The 23,645-nt window shown below is 36.6% G+C and overlaps 1 protein-coding gene across 1 annotated transcript in view; it reads right to left on the minus strand.

The window, feature by feature from the left end:
• Positions 1 to 23,645, minus strand: part of NAALADL2 (N-acetylated alpha-linked acidic dipeptidase like 2) — a 271,223-nt gene that overhangs the window by 48,964 nt on the left and 198,614 nt on the right. Inside the window, exon 11 of the mRNA XM_086468611.1 lies at positions 14,903 to 14,998. Coding sequence (XP_086324737.1) covers positions 14,903 to 14,998 — 96 coding nt within the window. The remainder of the gene's footprint in view (positions 1 to 14,902; positions 14,999 to 23,645) is intronic.

Genomic DNA, 23,645 nt, shown 5'->3' on the forward strand with positions numbered 1-23,645 from the left:
GATGATTTCTGACGGGATGCAGAATATGGCTTGTAATTGAATTCCCAAATAGGTCTTATATTCACCAAGTGGAACAAAACTACATATTTTATTTTGAAATATAATGAATTATATTTACAGCTGCTGCCTCTCATGTTGCACCTGAAAATCTGAGAGTGCATCTGCATTTACAGGCTCAAATGCTAAAAATCTGACCAATATTTTCCTTTATACGGACACTTCATGCAGACCATTGGCTGTTATACTGGTTGAAGCCAGAGCAAACCCCACTGAAATACAGTGAATTAGTGCTATAACGGAAATTAGATCTGGGCTCATCATTTTACATCAGGTTCATTTATCTGACAGAGGGCAATAATCATGAGTTTTAAAAAGTGAAATCTGAATGATTAACACAGGCTGGCACCTTGATAGATACAACAATGTTATTTAAAATTAGATTCCTCAAAATTATATATCAAGGAAATAACTTACAGAGGTAATAAAACAAATTTAAAAATTATAAAATTATGCAATCTTCACCTTTGGGTTCCAAAGCCCCTTTTTTTTTTAAAAAAAAAAAGGCAATAAACCCCCTAGAATCATGAAGTAGTGCAACAATAAGCTAATTTGAGCAGAAGCCAATGAATTTTTGTTTGGTTTTGTTGTTGCCTTGGCAAGTTGTGATAAAAAGTCTTCCAGCTTGTATACTCTACAACTGTAAGTATGTTGAGTTAGAAAGCTGAGCTTTTGTCGATTCGAGTATCATTAAAGAAAAAAACAAACCTTAAAAATTGTGTTACATTTGAAATACTTTATAAGAATATAGAAAATATCACCGAGTAGACAATCTTTAGTAAGATCTCTTTTTTTTCTCCCAAAGTATTTGGATTTTGTGAAGACAGTGTGTGTATGCATAGCTCAATTAAGCCAGCAGAAGCACACTTTTGCCAACTAAGTGCCTTAATTAAAAAAACCCAAACCACTTAAAAACCCATTAAGAAAACCAAACCCAGCAATTATATTTATTTTTTACAAGCAGATTGGGCTAATAATCAATAAAAGAGGAAGGCTATTTCACTGAGAGCCACCGCCCAAATTTTTCCCCCGAGTTATTTAAATATCAGAACTTTTAAACACTTATCCAAGATGAACTGAAATCTGTAAGGTTGCCTCACTCCAAATTAAAAAGGACGTGCTGATACAATGCTGTTGATCAGAAAGGAAGCATGTTTTAATGTAACAAGATGTCACGTCCACTCTAAAAGGATTAAAATCAGTTTATATTCAACCATTTTCATACTCACTTTAATTATACATTTGAAAAAAGTACTAATTTTTGACAATGCTGACCTGTATCTTCCTTAGTACATGTCAATTTGCAACTTACCTTGATTGTGCAGCCCATATTTTTACCGGATGCTCCAAAATTTCAGTGAGCTTTTATGAATTTTGATGGATTAGCCATGCCATTCTCTCTGTCCAGGCAAGTTTGACATAAATGGCTGGACAAGCTATGATCTTTGGGCAAATTATGCTCCATGACTACAATTTAGATTGACGAATTATGTCAGTATGCATTTCCATATTTGTCAGTTTCATTACTGAAATAATAAACCCCGCACATTCCTGGCCCCATCAGAACAAAAGAAGGGTATCACAATTTACTAACAAAAGGTAATCACAAAATTCACATCAAAATTGATCAGAAAAAAAAATTAATCATGAAATTCAAAGTAAATAGTCTTATCATCCACATCAGCCAGATGCAAAAGTATTGCTATTTATTTGGCCGTTTAAGAATTAGAACTATTTTGTCACAAGAAAATAAATGTTCTCCTTTCAGTTTCATTCTTCTAAAGATGTAAGCATGTAAATGTTGACAGATCACACCTGATGGTAGCAAAACAGAGATTATTTTATTGCTTGTCTGCAATAATTTAAAACAGATTAAGTAGAACTTTACAATTACCTTGGAATATACACATGCATTATCCATGTACACCTACTACTGATATAGCTAAGCAACAAAATAAATGGGCTATTCTTTCATCTTCTGAAAAGACAAGAACTCTCTGAGATTGAAGAATTATCACAGAACTATAAGAAAACCTACTTTTTCATGAATGATTCTTCAAAGGAAGTATCGTTCAGGGCAAATTTATTCAAAATAAGGTTAACAATAAAACTTTATTTCTACATAATCATATTAATTTTAGATGAAGAAAATGCTGCAGCATACTAGAATGTACTAGTCCATTACTTTAGGACAATTTCTATCCTTCTTTCCTTCTACCCTTCTGAAATGCTGCTTTTCATTTACTAGCTGCTGGACTCTTTTCTTGCAACATTTTTAGGTCCAAATGCTGTACTTTGTAATATTAGCTTAAATTTTGAACTATAATGATTTCAATGGATTATACATACACTGTAACTTTGAAAATCAATATTATATGTGCACGGTTGGAATTAGGCTGCAATTTATGAAACTCCTGGCTATTAGTTTTACAAGAAGCTATTAACATAAAAAATAGGTTCATAGGCAGCATATGATCTCTGCTTATGAAGTAGAAATACAATTTCCATCTTTCATATTGCTTTCGTTTTATGGTTAGTTTGCTACAGATAATAGCCAGACCCTGGCCCAAGGAACTGCTGGTGGATGGGGCAATAGCTCCTGTAGGTTGACTAAATCTCACAAGCATTATGTTAACACATGGGCTTGAATCCATTCTGTTGGACCCACAGGGAAACGGAAAGGATCATACTTGAACTTGTAAGTCCAGAAGGCAAAACTGACCAGTAGAAGTCCAAGCTTACTTGCCGCCGCCCCCTTCTTGCTATCCAAGCGGGAATACTCTTATCTACCACATGACCCTGGCAGCCAGAAAGCCATTTTCAGTCCTTAAACAGTGACTGTTCTTCAGTAGGAATGCACTCAACAAGGTGGCTTTTGCTTTCCTTCTCTACATGCTTAGACCTAACTCTTTCGCTGTGGTTACCACTTATTGTCTGTGGCAGAGAATTAACTGCTTTCATAACACAACTGAACTAATACCTGGTTTCAGGCTCCCAGAGGTGAAGCAGGGAGACAGACAGTATTCCCTACCCATCATCACTGCTTAGAAGAACCTTTCTCTTCTCAAAGGTGCTGAACAGATCATAAAACCAAACACACTGCTGTTATTACAAGATGATCTCTTTCCTTGCACCTACCAAAATAAGAATAAACGATTTAAACATCCCCACTGTTTCTGATATAGGATCTTCAGTCCACAATTCTCTGAAAGACACTTCTACTAATTTTATAATTCTAGCTCAAGGCTAATCACCTATTCTTAGTTTAATGATAATTGTTCTAATTTTAGCTGCTTTAATGCTAGAGTGTCTCAGCAAACTAGCAGTATTTTTTTATTGTTATTGACTACGCTCGTACAAAAACAGATCAATAAACAAGATGTTCTTCCTGGGATTTTTGTAACACCTTCAAGCTTATATTATTTTTTTTGACTCATGATAAATTTTTTTTAAAAGTATTTACTAGTTTTGTCTCACAACTTTTATACTTTACAAAATTTCTTCGCACTGTCCAACTGTATTTGAAAAGACAGTCTTCATTCCTGCTGATTTTGCTACCCTTCTGTATGGGTCTGTCTGAGATGGAGTTAATTTTCCCCACAGCAGCCCTCATCATGCTGTGCTTTGTAGTGATAGCTACAAAGGTGTTGATAACACACCAGTGTTTTGACTACTGCTGAGCCAGGCTCACACAGCATCAAGGCTGTAACAAGTCCTTCTAACAGAAATTCTACGCCTAATCTCACATGTATTTAGAAGGCTTTATAGAATCACCTTTCCCTGTATATTCAAGCTTTTATAACGTTTGGACAAGTTTCTTTCCTTCTGTGGCTTGAAGGACTCAAATCTGCAACTTCCATTAATGACCCAAAAGAATACCACAGCATATCCAGGCTACAGACCATTCTAGACACATGTATCATATATTCCAAACAGAGAATCCGAGTTTCTAAAAACAGAGTAATGAAAAAAGAGGACTGTATATTTGTATCCTACCAATTAGTGTGAAAAGGGGCAGTCCTAGCTTCCACAATGTATCACGTTTTTACATTACACAGTGTTGGTGTAGAACAAAGGTAATTCGTAGAGGGTCTGTGCTTTGCAGCAGAGTTAGAGCTCTACATTCCAAAAAATGTAGAGCTTTATTAAATAGCGCTTGTTCAGGCAACAATGCTCAAGAAAAGAGTACAATTTTTGTTCAGGCATAAGTTTGTGCTTAGTTTTTACTATTAGGTTCCTGCAGACATCTGCCAACTCAGAGCATGATGGGTTGATTCTTAGGAACTTTTTTCGAGGACACACATCTCTTCTTATCCACTGTGTAGACATTTACTTTTGGTTTTATAATCCCCTCTCTGGATGGCCACAAGCCCAAGAAATGCTCAGCAGCAGGAGGATAGTTGCAGCAGTGTTCAGCTATCAGTTTGATTCTAAAATAGGTGTCAGCATTTAAAGGCAAGATTTAAAACACTGTGGATTGGGTTAAGACTCATGGGAAAATCTGACATTTAAAAATTCCTTAAGGGAAGCCAAAGTCTTGAAAAACTGGTTTTGAATTCAGGACCGAGCTCATGAAGGAAACTTGAGGCTCTCTCAAGTTCGGATGTGTTTGTAGTTATGTCACGGAATAAAATAAAAAAGACAAAACATGTCAATAACATATTGTACAACTGTACACCAAAGGAAGTTACAAGTATGGTCTAAAAAATAAAAAGAAAAAATTAATATAAATAAACATACATCTTAGCACCTGTATTTCCCCAGGTATTTCTGCAAGTTGTTTCCAAACCCAATTAATTCATTCACAGCACTTAAGTAGCTATCTTCTTCTCTTGTTAAAAGGCACTTAAGCAGATACTTAAGTTGCATTGACTTTACCTCATATTCACTCATACGCAAATTGGGTTATGAAATTAAAAAAAAAAAATAAAAAAGAGCCATTACTGTATTATTACTGTATTATAGTTAGTAGAAACTTAGTGTTTTAAGAGGTATGCTCTGGGGAAAAGACTGTCTGATTTGACATCTTTGTCAAAAGATCTAAAGACAGAAAAGAGCTAATTCAGTGAGCTAATACAACACACAAGACACTTTTAGAGTACCCAAAAGAACTACACCTCTAGAATGTTAGTGTAGTGTTTAAAGAAAAACACATCTTCCTCACATAGCCACATTCAGTAAATGTATGCCAAGAATAAAGACTGAATCTTTGGCAGGTGAAGTATTTGTTAATCAGTAACAAATGCTTATGGTAGTACTGATGCTAAAGAATGGATTAATAAATAAACCCCGACAAATTCAATAACTGTGTGAAGAACAGAATAGTGAGAAACAGGGGAAAATTCAAAAAACCCCAGGCATATTCCTACCTATTAGAGTTGCAAGCTTCAGATTTGTTTTTTTCAGTTGTTGAATTTCAGTGCTTGAATATAAGTCGAACAGTTCTATGATTCCATAAATATACGTGTTGACATTCCTTAAAAAATGCCTGTATATAGCCAATTATTCGCTATCCCTCATAACAAACTTACGTTTTCAAAATTAAAGCAACGGATATGAAACAAATTTTCTCATCACACAAAGCCACCATTGGACAAATTGGAAACAATCATTTGACTTGTGCAATAAATATGTAGTGGCTCCTTTGTACAGTCATGATCATCAACCACCAGAAAAGACCAAAAAAACCCAAAGGCATCTGTCATGATCATCTTTGCTGAGAGTTTGTCACCAGTGCGACACTCAGTAACCACCTAGAGGTGCAGTCAGATTACAAGTGCTAACAAACAAAACAAGGCACTGTAAATGAAGGCATTGCTGTAGGCAATGTAACTTCTTCCCAAGCCATGTAAGTCCCACTAGCACAGGCATTCATATGGCTTCTGTACACAGCTGAAAAATGTCCCGTCGGCTACAGCCAGTAGTTGCAATTCCAGCAAATGTCAAACACCTGCTAAATTCCAAAATCAGATTCTGCAATTTAATGCTGAATTCAGGTGAGGAGATGAAGTAGTTGCTCAGTTATTGTAAGTACCGTTTTTGACCAACAGTATTTAATTTTATCACTTATAAAATGGGGATTAAACAATGATTCCTCTCATTCCTGCCTCATCTTCTTTTGCTTAGTCAGATCGCTGTAATTCAGAGTTAAAAAATGTCTTCCACAAGATGTACAAAAACCAATCTTGGGTTGCTATCATAAGATTTAAAATGATACATTATGTATGAAGTTGTATGTTTATCCTGTGTTTTGATTGGATCAGATGGAGTTGACATGTATTTGCTTACTTCACTTAAATTGCAACTCTAGCTTCAAAAATGATGCAATGATTTTTTCCTTTTTCACTGACAGATGACAGACAAATCTTGAGTGCAAGTGAGTAAAATTTAGGTCTAAAAAGAGGAATTCAGGAACGATGTGGTTCTAAACAGCAATGTGGTTAAGAAACATTCTGAAAGAAGCCAATGCTAGCTTTTTTTAAGAACATATAGTCTTGCTGAAATATCAAAAAAAAAAAAAAGGAATGTAGAATTAGTTCTCTCCTGATAGTCAGAGAATGGAACAGTTAGGACTGCACACAGACAACCCATTCTACTAATGATGGCTATGTTTTCTTATTCATTCAGCTTCTCTTGTTTATTGGAGTCACAGTTTCCTGGTTATTTTGATAGTTTCATAGTTGTCAGAGTTCTCTGAGCTGAAAACATTAAATTCCAGCCACTCAAATAGAAGCCCAGAGACAAACTTGGAATACTCGAGCCTTGACATCTTTTCACAACTTCACGAATACATGGCACAGGAGGAAATGGAATTAGTTCTGTCCTGTAACGTTTCTTCTATTGTGAAGGAGTTACTAGCAGGAAAGATGTGGAAAATTTCACTGGGGGGTGGGGTGGGGTGGGAAACGGAGTTGGTTTTTAATACCTGACTGAACAAAGAGAAGTTATGTTGGACAGTGCAGCTGGTTCATCAAATTTTTAGCACAGGTTCTGCAATTTCAGTTTATTTTTATTACCTAGTCTTTGCCCATCAGAGTTCAAGTATAAAGCGCAAGAGTCCTTGAGGCTACTTGCTTTTAGGAACAAAGAACTACTGAAAAATTCCAAGCATATCTACCTTAACTAGGCTACAACAGATAGAAAATATGCTGTCTAGCCAAACACAGTATGACTGTCTGTCAGAACACCTCATGTCTTTAGCAGCAAAGTCACCTCTTTCACATCTAATGCTGAGAAAATCCCCAGACCACTATTTTTGCTTTGAACGCTGTTACTTCCCTGTTCACCACAATTCATACAGCATTCCCAAAGTTACTGTGCCAGTTTATATCACCAGATTAGCTCTTGTTTTTATTGCTGCTGACAACAGCAACAGAATTAAATACACATTCTTAGAAGGGAGTTTTCAGCAGGTTTGTATTTACCCTCTGCTTGAACTGGATTATATGTTCTTTCATGTAAGAAGGCTAAAGGTAAAACAAAAACTCTCACTTGTGTGCTTAAGAGAATATGTGCTAAATCAAACCATTTCTGTGAAACATGTCTGTGCTGCTTTGCAGAAAAATTCGGACAAGTTTGGTTTTGGGCAAATTCAGTCACCACAGACAATAGTTCTGCTTTGCACATCTCAAATACCATTAAACCGTAAATACCAGCAAGATGCTCAGAACCAGTATATGAGAGACTGACCAGCAAAGCAAGTCATTAAGGTACAGAGAGACTACCTGGCAATTGGTGTATTAGGCTGCACCTATGCTGCTACATCACCTCAGGGCAGGTGAGAGCTGCTGAAACACCACAAATTGCTGCCAGCTGTGGGAGGACAAACAGAGAAACTGAGAGATGCCCCAAGTCATCCTGCAATTTCTCAGGTGAAAAACCTGATATGGGTGCTTTTATGCGTGACAGAGCATCCAAACAATACTGCAGACAATTCCCGTATCTTCAAAACAAGGTCAAACTCCACACCTAAAAATTTAGTTATCAATACCAGATTGTCTCAAATATGGATATTGATCAGATCCCCCAGCTCGGTTCTCACTTCACACACTGAGAACTGTGCTTCTGTTATGTTAACCTCATTTGGCATCTCTGTCACCTATCCCTGGTCCATATTCCTCTTTGTTGGCTGAAGGCTTGGATAATTTGTTTTGAAAGTACAAAATCATAACATAATTTGTCTTTAAAAAGGCATGAAAGTTCTGTTGGTCTGTGCAGAACTCATGTCTTTGGACGTATGATGATGAAGAGACTGAGAAATGATGTGAAAGCCGAGCCTACGTGGTTGAAGACATGACTTTTAAAAATACACCAAAAGGGATATATCACTGAAGAAATTTAACTGGAGAAATTATCTGTGAAAATTGACACTCTGAAAGTGTCAACGATGGAAATCATGGCATACAGAAAAAATTTCCAGTTTGCACACCACACGGTGATGCGGGGGAAGGCTGCCATATATCTGCCTGGGCCTTGCAAGGATAAAGGCAAGGACTTGCAAGCCCAAAGGATCTTTTGGGCTTGGCTTGGATATGCAATATACTTGGGTGCATCAGACTTCTGTTTTCAGAATACTTCAGACTCATTTTGCATGCGCCACACAAGCACTTTAACACTTTAAGTGCTGTAACTCTGGCTGCAGTAATATTGTGCCCCTGCTGTTTGGAAATCTTAAACAGTTCTGCCAAATCCTCTAGTTCTACAAGAGGAAATTTTTAAATGGAAATGGAAGATACATCATTGGAAATCCAGACGTCCAGCTGCCATAATGCAGAGGCCGCTGGGATGCCTAAGCACAATGCCACACACATTTTCAAGAACAATCTGATACCAAAAAGGGCATGTTGTAGCGGTAACAACACACGAATGTGAATATACTCTGCTGAAACAGCTATGCCAGTAATGATATGCTGGCAGAAATCTTTCTGGTAAAACTTTGCAACATAGATGTGTTGTACGTGGTTTGTGAAAATGTTTCTATTTGATATCATGGGGATTGCATCCCTGCCAAAACTACAACAGATGCTTCAATAAAATGCAAAGAAATTTTAAGTGGGTTGACTACAGTGAGATTTTGTTTAGATTTTGAACTCTGGCAGGAAACAGCATTAATACTGTTCTTTGCAGTATTATTCTAGTGATTCGAAATCTGCGCTCATAGTCTTCGGGATTGTAAAGGTATGCCACCTTCATGTTAATTTAGATATGTTGTTTTATTTTATGTTTCATACATCTAATATTTAAATAATGTATAGCAATATCATATATCACTTATATTTTTATATACATATATCTATATATCTATATATCTATCTATCTCCACAATTACTTTTAGCATTTGTAGCACTAAAGGATACAAAAAAAGAGCTCATTCATAGGTAACAATGCAGGAAGATGAAAATATTTAGCAGAGGTAGCATGCCACAAATGACAGATCTTTATTTTTAGGGAGATTACAGAGAAAGGAACTATCAAAGTTATGGATACCATTGCATCGCCAAGACTAACGGGTATTCCCTGTGCTTGTATTAAAAAATTAATGGGACTAGACAATGGGTAAATGGGAGTATATATCCCTCCTTTGCTTCAAAGGACCAAAACAGTTAGAGAATTCCGCAAATCAACATTCCTGTGCTGTACCTTATCTGTGGTCAAAATGTGAATTTCATTTACTAACAGTCGTGCAGTCCAGTACTTTTCATTCCATTTGCTTCAAGGAAAGAATCTGCCTGTCACTTTCTTGGAAGTGTTTAGATTTTTCAAAAAAACCTGGACATACTACAGTATGTTACATAAAACCTCCTTATTTTTCTCCAGAAATGGAAACACTTCTCCCTATTGCTGTTTTATTTAATGTTTAGAAATTAATTGCATTATGGTAGTTCTTCTTTATGCAGCTCCATCGCTGAAGTGTAGAATAATCAGGATCACTAATAATTTTCTTAAGAGTTATCTGTCAGCACCCATAACTCATCATAAAACCAATTATGTCACTTTTGGCATACCTTTCAACACTGTGGTGCCTGCCAAAGTAAAAATCAATAAAAGATTATTATTCCATGGCTGATACTGGGTAAGTGGCTCCAGTGGCACTCCCTGTTGGGGGACTGCCATTAAAGCTTTTAGAACTGCATAATCCAAGTCTTATCAGGCTTCTCTAGTGAGCATATCTCATAACACAAAAGTATTTTCAAACTTGTTAATAATTCCAATTGACTAGTTACCATGAAATACTGTGCCGAATAACCCTAATGAAACTTACTGGAAAACAGCACATACTTTTCTGAGTATGCATTTGATAACAATGGACTTTCACCTGACCTCTGGTCTGATGGGAAAATCCATTCTGTGCCACACTGGCACATATTTCTCCATTTTAATACTTGATATATGTATTATAAAACACACTTGAAATTACAAGGTCTGCAAATCTCACTTCAGATACCACTAAATTTTGTACTGCAACACGCTGCTGTAATGAATGTCTTGGTTCTTCACCACTAGGAAGCCTACATATTTCTCTTTCTTCTCTGAATTTTTCAGATCAGCCTGGGCCTTACAGCAATCTACCCTAAATCCACCTTTAAGCTTCCAAGATCTAAGATAAATTGATCTGACAAGTGGTCTGACAAATTAGATCTTCTAAGCACTCAGATTACAGATCTATCTCCTTAATAGCTGCACATTTCTTATTCATTTTACCTGCCACATTCAGCAATCTCCTCCTTTTCAACGTTCCATAGTTCATGGAATTAAGGTAACTACTGTCTTCAGAGAGCAAAAGCCACAATTAACCAATTATCTGTTCTTACACTGAACCTCATGTAAAAATTTATGTTGAGATTTTTCCATGGTTACTTAGTATCAAGCCATTCACATAAAAAAAAATCATTAAAGCCCTATTTCCCTCAGAGAGATGAAGGGCCTCAAATAATTTCCTGACAAAACCAGCACAAGGTTTTCCACCAGCTTCAGCAGCCAGACAAGCAACGCACACTGCGAGTGAAATGCAGTGGCAAACGAGTTTCATCAAACTGAACAACAAGCACACCTCTGCTACCAAGACTGAATACAGTATACAGCTATACAACAGCAGTCTAAAAGGCCAACGGAATGTTGAAGATTACTGGGGAAGTATTAGGGAAAAAAATATCATACAGAGTCTATATATACACAGTGATTCATGTTGAATACGGTACATAGTTCTGATTACCTTTAAAGCAAAAGAGATGCCACAGAACTGTGTAAGTAGAGAGGATTAGGCAGGATTAGGCAGGAATGACTTACCTATGAGGGCAGCTCAAACTGGTTACTACAGTCAAAGAACACAGTTTAGAAAAGAAAGCAACTGGTATCAAAAAGTAAATAGAGCACGTCTGTTTATTATTTCCCATTCCAAAGGCATAAAAGAACCTAGTGAGATAAACAAGCAAGCAAGTTTAAAGTAAGGTAGGGGTGGGTGTGTTTTAAATTGTGGGAAACGTTGCTATGGAGTGTTATGGAAATCAGAATGCAAATGAATTTAAAAAGGGCATAGTGAGACACTGGAGCAGGTTGCCTAGAGAAGCTGTGGCTGCCCCCTCCCTGGCAGTGCTCAAGGCCGCGTTGGATGGGGCTGGGAGCAACCTGGTCTGGTGGGAGGTGTCCCTGCCCATGGCAGGGGGGTTGGAACCGGATGGTCTTTAAGGTCCCTTCCAACCCAAACTGTTCTGTGATTCTATGTTTTTCATAGTCTTCAAAGTCATTATAGCTGGTTAACAGTGTTTTGTATCACTCTAGTTCTGTAAAGAAGGATTTGAATATTTGATATTTGGATAAACAGTGATAAAATAACCAGATATGTATCTGAATAAAGCAGGTTGGAATACAGCATTTCCAACGTGTGAAAAATTAACTAGAATATGTTTGGTCTCAAATAAGAATAAAAAGTTACAGTTTCAAATATTTTCATAAGCCATTTCTGAGAGAAAGAGCCAACGAAAGTGTAAAATGTTGAATTTATTATATTGGAATATGTAGTTTATTTTAACATAAAAAGTTTTCTCTGAAACGTCTGTCAAAATTAAAACTTAAAATTTCTGCAGCAGTTATGATACCTGCTTTACTTGCAATTGCAACGGAACCTAGACAGTCAGTTGGCATGTGCCTGTTGAGGAGCATAAACTTCCAACTCAGGAGTGTAAATTCTAACAAGCTCACTTCACACGATGGATTTTTTTTTTTTTTTTTCAAATATGAGTAATTTAAAATAAAGCTAGAGATTTCTAATCTTTTGAATATACCTTGGCCTCATCTGTTCAGAATACCACGACAAAAATATGAAGATTTCAGATTAAGAAATAGCATTAAGAGTACTTATTTAATTAAATAAATTATAGCATTTCCTTTAAATCCTATATCCAAGTACAGGACTTCTTACTGAAGTCTTTAACGTAAAAATAAGTCTTGATCACTCAAACTGTAAGGTTTCAGAGGTGCTCAGATAATTGTATCAGAACTTCTGTAGTTTCATGCACACCATTTGCTTTTGCAACTTAGAAGTCAAAATAAAAAAAGTGTTGTCCCTTTAATCTTGCTTATAAAAGTCAACAAAACTCTGTTTTCAAAGATACAAGATTAAATGGTACTTCAGGATATATAATGTTTCTGTATTTTTATCCACTTCTCTCTTCCACCCAAAATGTATTTATTTTTAACTATACTGGCTTAAGGACAAGCATCATGCATACACAATAACAGATAAATGCAAAAAAATATTTTTAATAATCCACTTTTTGTAGAACCAAATATTGTTGAAGCAGCAAGCATTGTATATCATTCATGTGCACAGTACAATGGGTAGAATTCTGCTAGCACTCACACACTGACCATAGATAAGTGATCAACAATGGAATGGTGTAGAATAGCTATTGTTTAAAAGGTTTGTATCTCCACAGCAGCTGGTTTGCACTAACATGCAGCCACTAGAATCACATGTCAGGCTGAAAGAAGATCTTACCAAGGAAAAGGTGACACAACATCACCTCAGATACAAAGCTGGATAAATGTTACCACACGAAGCCCCATTAAGGCTTTATATAAAATACTGCATACATTTCTGGACATTCATGCAAAGAAAATGCTTTCAAATTGAAACAGATGACAAACACTAGGATAAAGCAGGGGCAAAGGAAAGGCCATCCTGCAGGAGAAGGGAAAGACAATGGCTGGCTTAATACTCTGAGAAGAAGTTTGGAGGGGGGAATAGAGGGAACCAAGAGGTCTGTAATTTAAGTACAAAAAAAAGAGTAAACAATAGATAAAATTTAGAAAACTTTTGCTCTTCAAGCTATTCAGAAAATAATTTAAGATCAATTAAGCTAAGCTAAAGATGACAAAATTACCAGCTGAAGATCTCACTCCACTGCTGCATATACTATACATCTTTATAAAAGCATCCTGGGCTACAGTCTGAAAAGCAAAGTGGAAATACAATCGTATCCTAGTGCAATCTTCATCAAGTTTTATCAAAGAAAACTAATGCTCAATGAACCTACTTAAAATATTTTGTAATGATGTAAACAGGATCAAAATGCTTCAAGTCAACTATCTAATAAATATTTTTCTGTGTTAGTCAACATTATAGAGCAAATACTAAAATACAGATTATTCAGATTACACATGGCCCATCACACACTAATGAGTAAAATTATACAGTAAATAACCACATACTTACTCCCCTCAGGCTTTAGGAAGAAATATGGTGAATCTTTTCAGTCACTTTGGCACCAAGGATGGCTTAAAAAACATCGATTCCATTAAAAGGGCTTCAGAAAAGACTCCTGTCTTGTGATTGTTCCTTAAGTGTCAGACTCTGCCAAGCTTCAAAACTATGTCTAGGAATATGTGCTTCTTTTTTCAAAAAAAAAAACAAACCACCAACCCAAAATCCAAGCAAACAAACAAAAAAACCAACCTAAAACTCCCAAGATCAGTCACTGTCTATTTTGCCAAAGATGCTGATCTGCCTACATGCTAAATCTATACATTGCTGATCTTTGTGAATTTATTTTTGTTGTTGCCAAAATAAATGTTTCAACAGCAGCTGCTTTTCCAAAAGAAGTAGCTCTGAATAAACAAAGAAATCTGTTTGTGAGGTCGACATAGCTCTAGTTTGTAAGAAATCCAATTATAAGAACTGTATGAATCAATTAAGTTGGACTCATTTGTAGTCCTGTCTCTTTGTAGAAACAGGGCTTGCTGAGTGGACAGAGCGAAGAAAGAGCACTTTAGAGCAAGGGGTAATTTTGACTGTATTAATAAATAACGTGGAGGGAGTATTATACGGAGCGACAAGAGGGGAGTCAGAACACATTAACTTTGGGAGTGTCCCCTCTGTAGAGCACTCTCCAGAATCACGGGACGGCCACCCCTTCCTCCTACATGAGCATCACTGGGACAGCTCATAAAACCAGGTATCTGTGCACGTGAAGGTGCTCTCAGAGAGCCCTCTTCACTGACAAAACTGACAGCAACAAACCTGCTGCTTCCTGCCGTCTACTGGGGCTCAATGACCTGTACTCATGCCAGTATGTTTAATGTGAACCATACAATTGAATCACATAAAATGAAGCATTTTCAGACAAAAAGTGTTTTGATAACACAAGTTGACCAACGTAACATTAAAGAAAATGTTAACATTAAATTCACCACTCCAAAAGTGAATCTCAATGAAAAAAACTCCACAATTTTAACTACATTCAAAGTAGTCACAGGAAAAAATACAGTATCTTTCAAAATTATTAATAAATTCAAATTTGGTCATGTGAAGGAAAGCATGTATCAATGAGATCTCCATTTCTGTTACCTTTGCAATGGTCTCATGCAGGCTAAAGGAGGGATCCAGCTCTTCAGTTTTTGTTGTATATACAGGAAAAATAGCTTCGGAGAGAAAGCTAGAATTCTGTGAGAAAGAAATAAGAAGCCTTTTAGGATTCCACATTTATTTCATCTTTCAAATGCTTATTGGATTTTCTTCAGAGATTGAAAAACACTTGAAATTGTTCTTAAGTTTTGTCGATTATTAAACTTACTTCACTGATCTAATTAACTGATTCCAAGTCCCTGAAAGAGGCAAAAACCCCTCAGTCTTATGACTTTATTTCTGGAATGGCAGTTGTCTTTGTAATTATGCTTCCCAAAGCAGCTAAGAATTTTGCTTAGAGGAAGAAAAAAATATCCACATAGAGTTCATTCTGAGCTAGGCAGCAATCAGATGTATTTTATTAATATATTATACTATATATATAATGTATACATTCAGCATCGTAATATTTTGTATCTCCCTTTTGGAAGGCCTAAATCTTTCCTTGTCCATGAATCTTAATCTGTATTTTGATTTTAATTTTGGATGCCAACACCTAAACATACTATTCCGTTTAGCTAGAGTATCCTAAAGTCTTTTATTGTATTTTGTATTTAGTGTACCACGTGTGTGTCACGTAGAATCACATAGAGGCTTACCAGAGGGATCGAGAGGGGACTACAGAGGGACTACAAGCTTCTCATTAACATACTTCCTTGTAGCATGTCTTTGCATCTGAGTGCTGGGTAACTAGTCTTGTCCTTTGTTTGACAGCCCTGGCAGAATCTCTAGGGAAGTATCCAGCTTCAGATTAAGTTAGGCTAGTCCTAAAACTAACATTTTGCATGCGTCCTTTAATTCTGGTTTGTGTTTTTTTTTTTTTTTTTCTGGAGAGGGACAGTAATAAAAATATAAGAAAACATATCCAATAAGAAAGGTTAAGCAGAGGAGTGTGACTCATCAAACGAATATATTTTGCCACACTCATAATCAAAACATTTTATATATGCTAGTTCTGGAGCTTTACGCAGGACCCAATAAAAGAGTACCCCAATTCTGACTGCAATTTTAATATTCTATGAATTTACATATAAAATAGTACAGGCAGCAATAAGAAGCTGACAATATCCCTGGCTCAGAAATGCCTAAATCATCATGAGATTATACTATGATTACATCTCTATGAAAATAATTCTGAAAAATGTTGAGTAGTTTCAGATTGAATTCCAAATAAAATTCACAGAAGCCCAGGGTCCTGTATTTAAGATGAATAATTTTTCTGGTTCATATTATTTCCCAGACTGTAAGGGAATATTGACATTCTGGAAGCATACCCTTTTCAAATACCAGCTTCCCATATCTACTAGACTAATATTTCTTCAGTTTCCTCCCCTTGATACATACTGATCTTCAATAGCTTCTGTCCTTGTACTCCAGAAAAGATTCACACTCTGTACTCACAAGAAGGGAAGCTCCTTTTTAGGGGAGTTAAACCTGGTAATGATGCCCAACACATTCTTCAATAGCCATAAAGTTATTTGCATTCAGAGACTGCATGCTGAGCTTTGGTTAAAAAAATATTAAAACTGATCTGAGCTTTAACAGGATTGATTTGTACGGTTGGCACTCCACTACCTTTTCACTTGCTGAAAACATTCTGCACGGTTCATTGTTTTAAAAATCAGGAAGCGAGCAAATGAGAGACAAACAATTTAGATGCTTTGTTCTGGCTTGTACAGCCTCTTCTTACGTGACTGAGCTTTGCTCTTTCCCATGCTGGGTTCTAAGTCATACAAAGACAGAAGAAAAATAGTACTTTAGCTAAAAGAGCTGTTAACAAAAGTTAAAAAGAAGCAGACAAAACCCCCTATTCTCTTCTTCAAAACAAACAATATAAAGCATCTTACTCATGCACTCTGGGGCATAAAATGGTGGTTTCTGATATATGCCTGCTGAATACGAATTATATTTGTCCTACACAAAGCAGTACATTGCGCAGGTCCAAGAGGTAGCTCTTCATTGGGCACAGCACCGTTAGCTCTCTTCCCCAAGTGTGGGACATGAATGTGTTATAATCTATCAGTGATGTGATATGCAAACATGCTCTGCTCAGAACTGCTCGACTTCGGTTGAGCAGCTCCCTACAGATACTCAGTCCACCTCCTGAGCTAGTACACTCACACCTAAATTAAGCTTCTTTGAACAGTGTGACATGTCTCATAGACACGTTCTAGAAAACTCAGTGAAAGGTATGTCTCAAAAAGGTATGTTACATTGCAGGTAAGCTTGCTTGTTAATTTTTTCTACAAACTAATGCCTCCATGATCAATAGTCTATCAGTATTTCCATACATTTCTAGCATAGTATATCTGATAGTAAGCTCCCATCACTTTCCTAAAAAAATAAAATACATATAATTAGCACCAACTCATGCAAATTTTTGTGTTCAGTGATGCATCTGTGTGTTGTATAATTTGTCACAGAAGTATCAGAATAACAAATGAAGTCATCCTTCCCTTCAGAAAACTATTTTTTATTTTTTTTTTTTAGATCTCAGGGAGAAGATGCATGAAGTCATTTATTATAAAGATAAAATACATACTTCAAGGTTAATTCGTAACACCTATTCATCTTTGTTTTAAGTTTGTGCACTAGTTTACAGAGCCACGTCATTTGACTGGGGGGAGGTTGAGGAACATTGTCATTGTGATGCGGTGGTGCTAATCTGTTCATCATCATTCACATAATTGCAATCAATAACTTCAAAAGCATTACATTATTTATATTCATTCTTGAGTACCTCACTGAGAGTCAGCGAGGGGAATGATTACTGAATTAGATTTGCTACACAAGATCAGATTACCGCTCCATCTAGACAAGTATTCCTTCTCTGGGATCTAAAACTTGATGGACGTAAAGCAGGGCAACACCGCTTAACTGGCTTTTATCCCACCCTACTCGACTCACACCTGCGGAGCACAGGTTAGAGTTCTAGTTGTCCTACACTCATTCCGTGTTCAATGGTGAGAGATATAAACACTGGAATTATACACTCATAATCAATCTCTTAATTTCGGTGCCTTCATGGAGCAGAAGGTCTTGCTCGTCTTACACAACTGAAATGGAAAGAAATACTAGGTCCTAAGTGTTGGAATTACACAAGTGAGTGGTGTGATTGAACCTCAAGTCAGCTAGCACTCTGATGTGGATCAGTCCTGGTATCCTCCTGGAGGCAAACATCTGAAAAGACGAACTTTATTTTTCTTTAAAACTCAGTTTTATGAGAACTGAATCCAGAAAGACAGTCTTTACTAAAAAGCAAAAGCACAACAAAATAAAAAACACTTTGTAAACAAATTTTGCCTATTGTTTCATTGCACAAGGAGTAATTATCCCGAGCTTCTTCCTCAGCCTGACCACCCTTCAGTAACTTTCTGTTTTTCAACAAACTCAGCACAGCTCCTACGAGGATACTGAGGAAAAGAGCTTTTTTTTTCTACCTGTCTTGTGGTCAAGACTACAAATATGGTCCCTGTTCTTCTCATCAGTCCCTTCTGTATTGAAAGGTTTGGGCGTCTTTTTGATTTTTATTACTTTCCCCCTCTCACACCAGACCAGTTGCTGTCTCTTTTGCTTGCCACATCTATGCTCTGGAAAACTCTCCCAGATTAGCATGTTCCTTCTCTGAAAGCCACTGACCACAGCAGTTGGGCAAATTAAACTGGTAGTCTTTGCTACTGCCTCAGCTGCTCCCTTTTAAAGGGACACAACATACGTAAGCAACGAACAGCAAATAAATCAGAACACATTTTGCCATAACAAGGGGCAAGTCATTTTGCTCACAATGGAATCAAGACTCTGATTCCTAAGATCTTGAAAAGGAGTTATACAGAATCACCGCTTCAAGCAGGCTTGAGTATATTTGCACAATTAAACTTTCTGCCCAGAAATCAAATCCTTTCTTGTGCAGCGCACAGGAAATAAAACAAATGACTTCAATTTTAGATATTTGTAAATATTTACAGATAACATTTATTAATCTCTCTGTGTGTGCAGACAGATAATACTTGCAAATCTTGCAAATAGTTAATCCAAGATTACTATCTGAAGTAACTTGCTGACATCTGAAATATCTTGTTCTGCACTTGTATGTGGGAAATGTTTACAAGAGTTGTTCCTTTTTTTTTTTTTTGTCCATAAAAGACACCTCCATAAAGAGCTACTAGAAAGGCAAGCATATTCTGTTTATCTTGCCTTTTATTATCTTTCAAGCACTATGCTCATCAAAGAAAGCTACATGAACTTTCCAAGTAACAGAAGTCCACTCTCTATCCCAGGGAACACATAGCAGAGAGCTGAACCTAGATGATGTTTCAAGAGTACCTCTCAGTATTTAACAGCAAGAGCAACATTTTCCAACAGTGAGAAACTGAATCAGACTCCTCATTTATCCTTTCAGCAAGCTCACAATATAGGCGAGTGTTGGTTTTGGTTGTTTTTTTAAACAGCAATTTGCTAAGCAAATTTCTAGTAAATACACACTAAGCAAAAGCCATGCTAATCCAAAGAGCACTAAAACCAACTGTATTATTCCTTTATGTTTTTCACCCACAGGAGGAGTTACAGCTACAGTTGCTGTCCTCGTACTCTCCTGCACTCGCTTCCTAAACAAAATTAATCTGCCTCCACTTCTAGTCAGGCACTAGTACCACCCCCACCTGGTACAATATGCAGAGCATTCCACATATTGTGCAGATGAATGCCTCTCAAGATTATATCAATTTACGGAAAAACTTTTTCAAGGTCAGACCACTGTGCGACACCCTAAAATTTAGGGAGGCCCAAATTCCAGTCATGCCTTTGAAAATTTTCTCCTTGCTGTTTATGCCTTTTGTGAAATGTTCTTTAGGTATGTAACTATCCAAATGGATTAAGAACATTTGCTCTTCTGATATGAAGTTATGTTTTTCTCATACAATCTGTACAATCTAGAAAGGACCACACCAATCATTCTCGAATTCCCAGTGTAAATATTCGGTTTCTCTATGAGCTCTTCAGAAGGAAAATGAATAAGCATAACATGTATTTGGAAGCGGGCTTCCAAACCCCCCCCTCCCTTTGTCTCATCTTCCTTTCGGAATGATCAGTTAACCTGATCTTTTCAATACTCATTTAATGAAGCATTGTGCGAAATTAGAAAGACATTGATGTTCCACTTTTCAAATAATGGGTCACTTCTGATTAAACTTCGATTGAACATTCAACTTTCAATCTTAAAACAAATTGCCTCCTTTTCTCTTTTAATTTGAACCCAATTTCCTGCTGCTCGTGGGTCTCATGACAGTAATTAATTGATTTATGGATCGATTAAATGGAGATCGAAAATGCAGGGAAAAAACCCTTAAAACCCCAAACCTGGCTTACTCTTGCTTATTTATGATGGACACTTGCACTAAAATTCCTTCTGATTTACTAGACTCATTTTTCTAACTTACTTTATCCTTCCTCAACTAATTAAGTGAACAGAATGCTTCACCTTCTAAAGGTACTAAATTTGCGATCCCTTGTGTACCATCTTATAGCATACCCTCAATTTATATGCCAACTTTCAACCAATGCATTTTAAATCATGGTTAAAATCCCACAGCACTTCTGGTGATTTAATGTAAAGCAGAGTAAATACCAAGACATACTTTAGAGATCTATTTTGCTGCCATTAAAAAAGAACTAAATTTTGCCACACACTTTCTTAGAACTCAAAGTAGTTCTGTGGCACGTACAACAAACAATTTTCTTTACTAGGCCAGGACAATGCTGCATCCACAACAGAGAGTCCTGTTTTCTTGACTATTACTTTAGAAACAGTTAAACTACCAGTTAGGAAACTCAAATTATGTAATTAATAAATTATTAATATGCTCTCATTCCATACCTGAATAGATTTTTCTTGCCTGTTGAATATTTACCAGCATCTATAAGGAAAAATCCCTCTGTCCTTAACTGGTGAATAACACAGAAATACCTGCAGAATGGGTTTTTGCGGGTTGGCTTTTTTTTTTTTTTTTTTTTTTTTGAAAGTAACATGTGTAGCGGAGGTTTCTCCACACAGCAATAACACTCAATCTGGAAAAAGAGTCTCTAGACTAAAGTTCTAAAGTTCTTGTCCATATTTGTGCTAGCATTGTCATTCAGCACTTCACAATACTTGCGCCACCGATTTTGTACTGCACAAAAGTAAGAGACTCTTAGGAAGGTACAACAGAGAGCAAGTAGAAAGAGGAAAAATCCTTCTGAAATCTGTACAGGTAGGCCAAATAGCATAAACATGCTAATCTAACACTGCTGAAGTCTGCAAAGACAATACACAAAAGAAGGATGAAAGTCAAGAGAAAACTCTATTTTCTTCACATAGACCAAAGAATAACATCTATTAAAGGAGAATTTAGGGGTATAAAGCTTCTGCTGCATCAGGACTGAGAATATAATCTGTTGCCCATCCACATATATATCTATATCAATATCTATATATCTGCTGTTCTGTGAGCTATTAATCTGTTTCACCCTTTGCCTTTTTGTAACAGCATGAAGAGCAGAATTGCAGCAACCGTGAGGGGGACACACAAACATGCAGTGCCTGGTCACTAAAACATGAAGCAAGCTGTCAGTGTTTACCTTTAGAATCAACCTGGGAAACAAGTTTAGTTGGGAGGCTGAATTCACCTGCAGAGCATGCACTATAAAGTTACGATAGGGTCCAAAACTATTACCCAGAAATCCAGAAGCTTACAATCGCATGAGGACTTGTCTGCATCTGTATTCAAAACCATGGCCAAAAATTTGTCATAGCATGAAGGAGAAAGCCCCATCTGAAGAAAAGATAAAGAGAGAGCATTGAGCAGAACAAAATTACCTCTGAAATCTGCACTGCAGGCTTTCACTAATTCAGTCTTCCATTTTACCCTAAAAGTCCAGCAATTGGCATGTGTTGTCTTGGCAGCAAATATACAATTGTATTCCTCTGTGAAACAGGTGTTTCACCTCAGCTAGGCTAAAAGGTCATCTCTTCTCCACTTTCCTTTTTTCCTGACAGGGTCTAAGAGATTGAACCAGAGGTTTGACTGGAAGAAGGATCAAAAAAAGAATTAGGGAAAAGGTAGACTAAAATATGGCTTATCATCAGCTATCTGGAATACTTTTAGTTTGGGAGGGTGCTGCAGACTGAAGCAGATTTTTAAACAGATTTACTGAAAAAGTGGATTATCCAGCATAGAACATACCAAAGCCAAAGTGTGGTTCACTAATGCGTGGGTTAAACTGAATCAATGGAATAATACCAGGCATCAATGTATGGCACATAGCATTTCTCAATAATAAAGTCCCTTAAAGATGCAAATATATTGCAGAAGAGAGTGTGTGCCTCTCCCTTTCACTAGTAGGCCGACTTTTCCCTTTCTAGCAAATGCTCTTAACATCTACTTATATATTCCTCCAAAAAATCCACACAGGATTATAAAGTGATATAAAAGTTAGTTTTCACTGGTTATTACTGAAATGAAAGTAAAGACATAAAACGTGTGGGCTTTCAAATTATTTTTAGAAAGCAAAGCTTTGCAGTTGGCACAGCTTAATGTGTGTCAAAAATCTCATTCAAAGTGAGAATGACCCTACTTCGTGAAAATGGGCATGTCGGAAAGAGTTTCTGACAAGAGGCTTTTCTTTGGTATTTTTACCATTTCAGTTTACTGAAGAATTTTAGAAAAGAAATAAAAACAAATCTATTTTCTGTTAGAACTTTCTAATAAAGATGCACAGTGACCTTGGGAGGTCGCCGTATGCTGGACAAAATAAGCAAGGCCTGCCAAACCAGACTACACAGAAAACAGAAGAGGCAGAATTGGAATCACTGCTGCGCAATTTATTTTATTATTCAACTCAATTGTAGCCAGAAAAATTCAAGCCAACAGTCATCAGACAGAAAAAGAATATAAGCACTTTTCTTTCATCTCTTTTAATTTAATGTTTTCTTCCTTGCATTAGTAAGTGAATTGAAATAATCACTGTAAAGCTATAAATTCACAGACTGCAGCACAAAGAAAGCAACTTTTAAGATATCAGGATACTTGCATAGCTTTATTCCTCTCTAGTTTTCCCTTGATGCTTTTTAAACCGAAAGCAGAATCAGCAGTTTAAGTAAAAGGAAGCAGCCCAAGCCAGAAATCTGGAACCTCACAGAGGATCTTCCCAAAGGTTCAAAATAGGAGGCTCAGTTCAGATTCACTACATGTGAGAAAGAATACCTTTTCTTGGATGTGTCATGTGAAGGATGCAAGAACATTTTGTAACATTTTATGATCAGTTGTGAGCATTCAAATTATGCGTAAAACATGCAGCGCCAGTAAGATCATCCTAACAATGTCCTGCTATAAGCCATGAATCCCAGTGACAAAGTCTTTTTGATAATCACAAATAGTATAAAGCACAATGCTTTTATTTCCTGATTTGATGCTTCCTATTTCCAGTTTTTATTTTTAGCACTTTAAAAAATTATTGAAGTTATTTTATCCACTGGACAGATATTGTACAGGTAAGAGGTTCACCATTTTGCAGTAAGAATCAGAATTGCCTTTTGCTAAGAACTACTACAACGTCTTCAAAGACAATATTTATTTATCGAAAACCTTATTAAACAGTTCTTTAACGGCCATGATAAGATACATAAAACATTGCAAGTTTTATTTGAGAGAAT

This window comes from Leptosomus discolor, chromosome 7 (assembly GCF_034619465.1).
Source record: "Leptosomus discolor isolate bLepDis1 chromosome 7, bLepDis1.hap2, whole genome shotgun sequence".
NCBI classification, from domain to species: domain Eukaryota; kingdom Metazoa; phylum Chordata; class Aves; order Leptosomiformes; family Leptosomidae; genus Leptosomus; species Leptosomus discolor.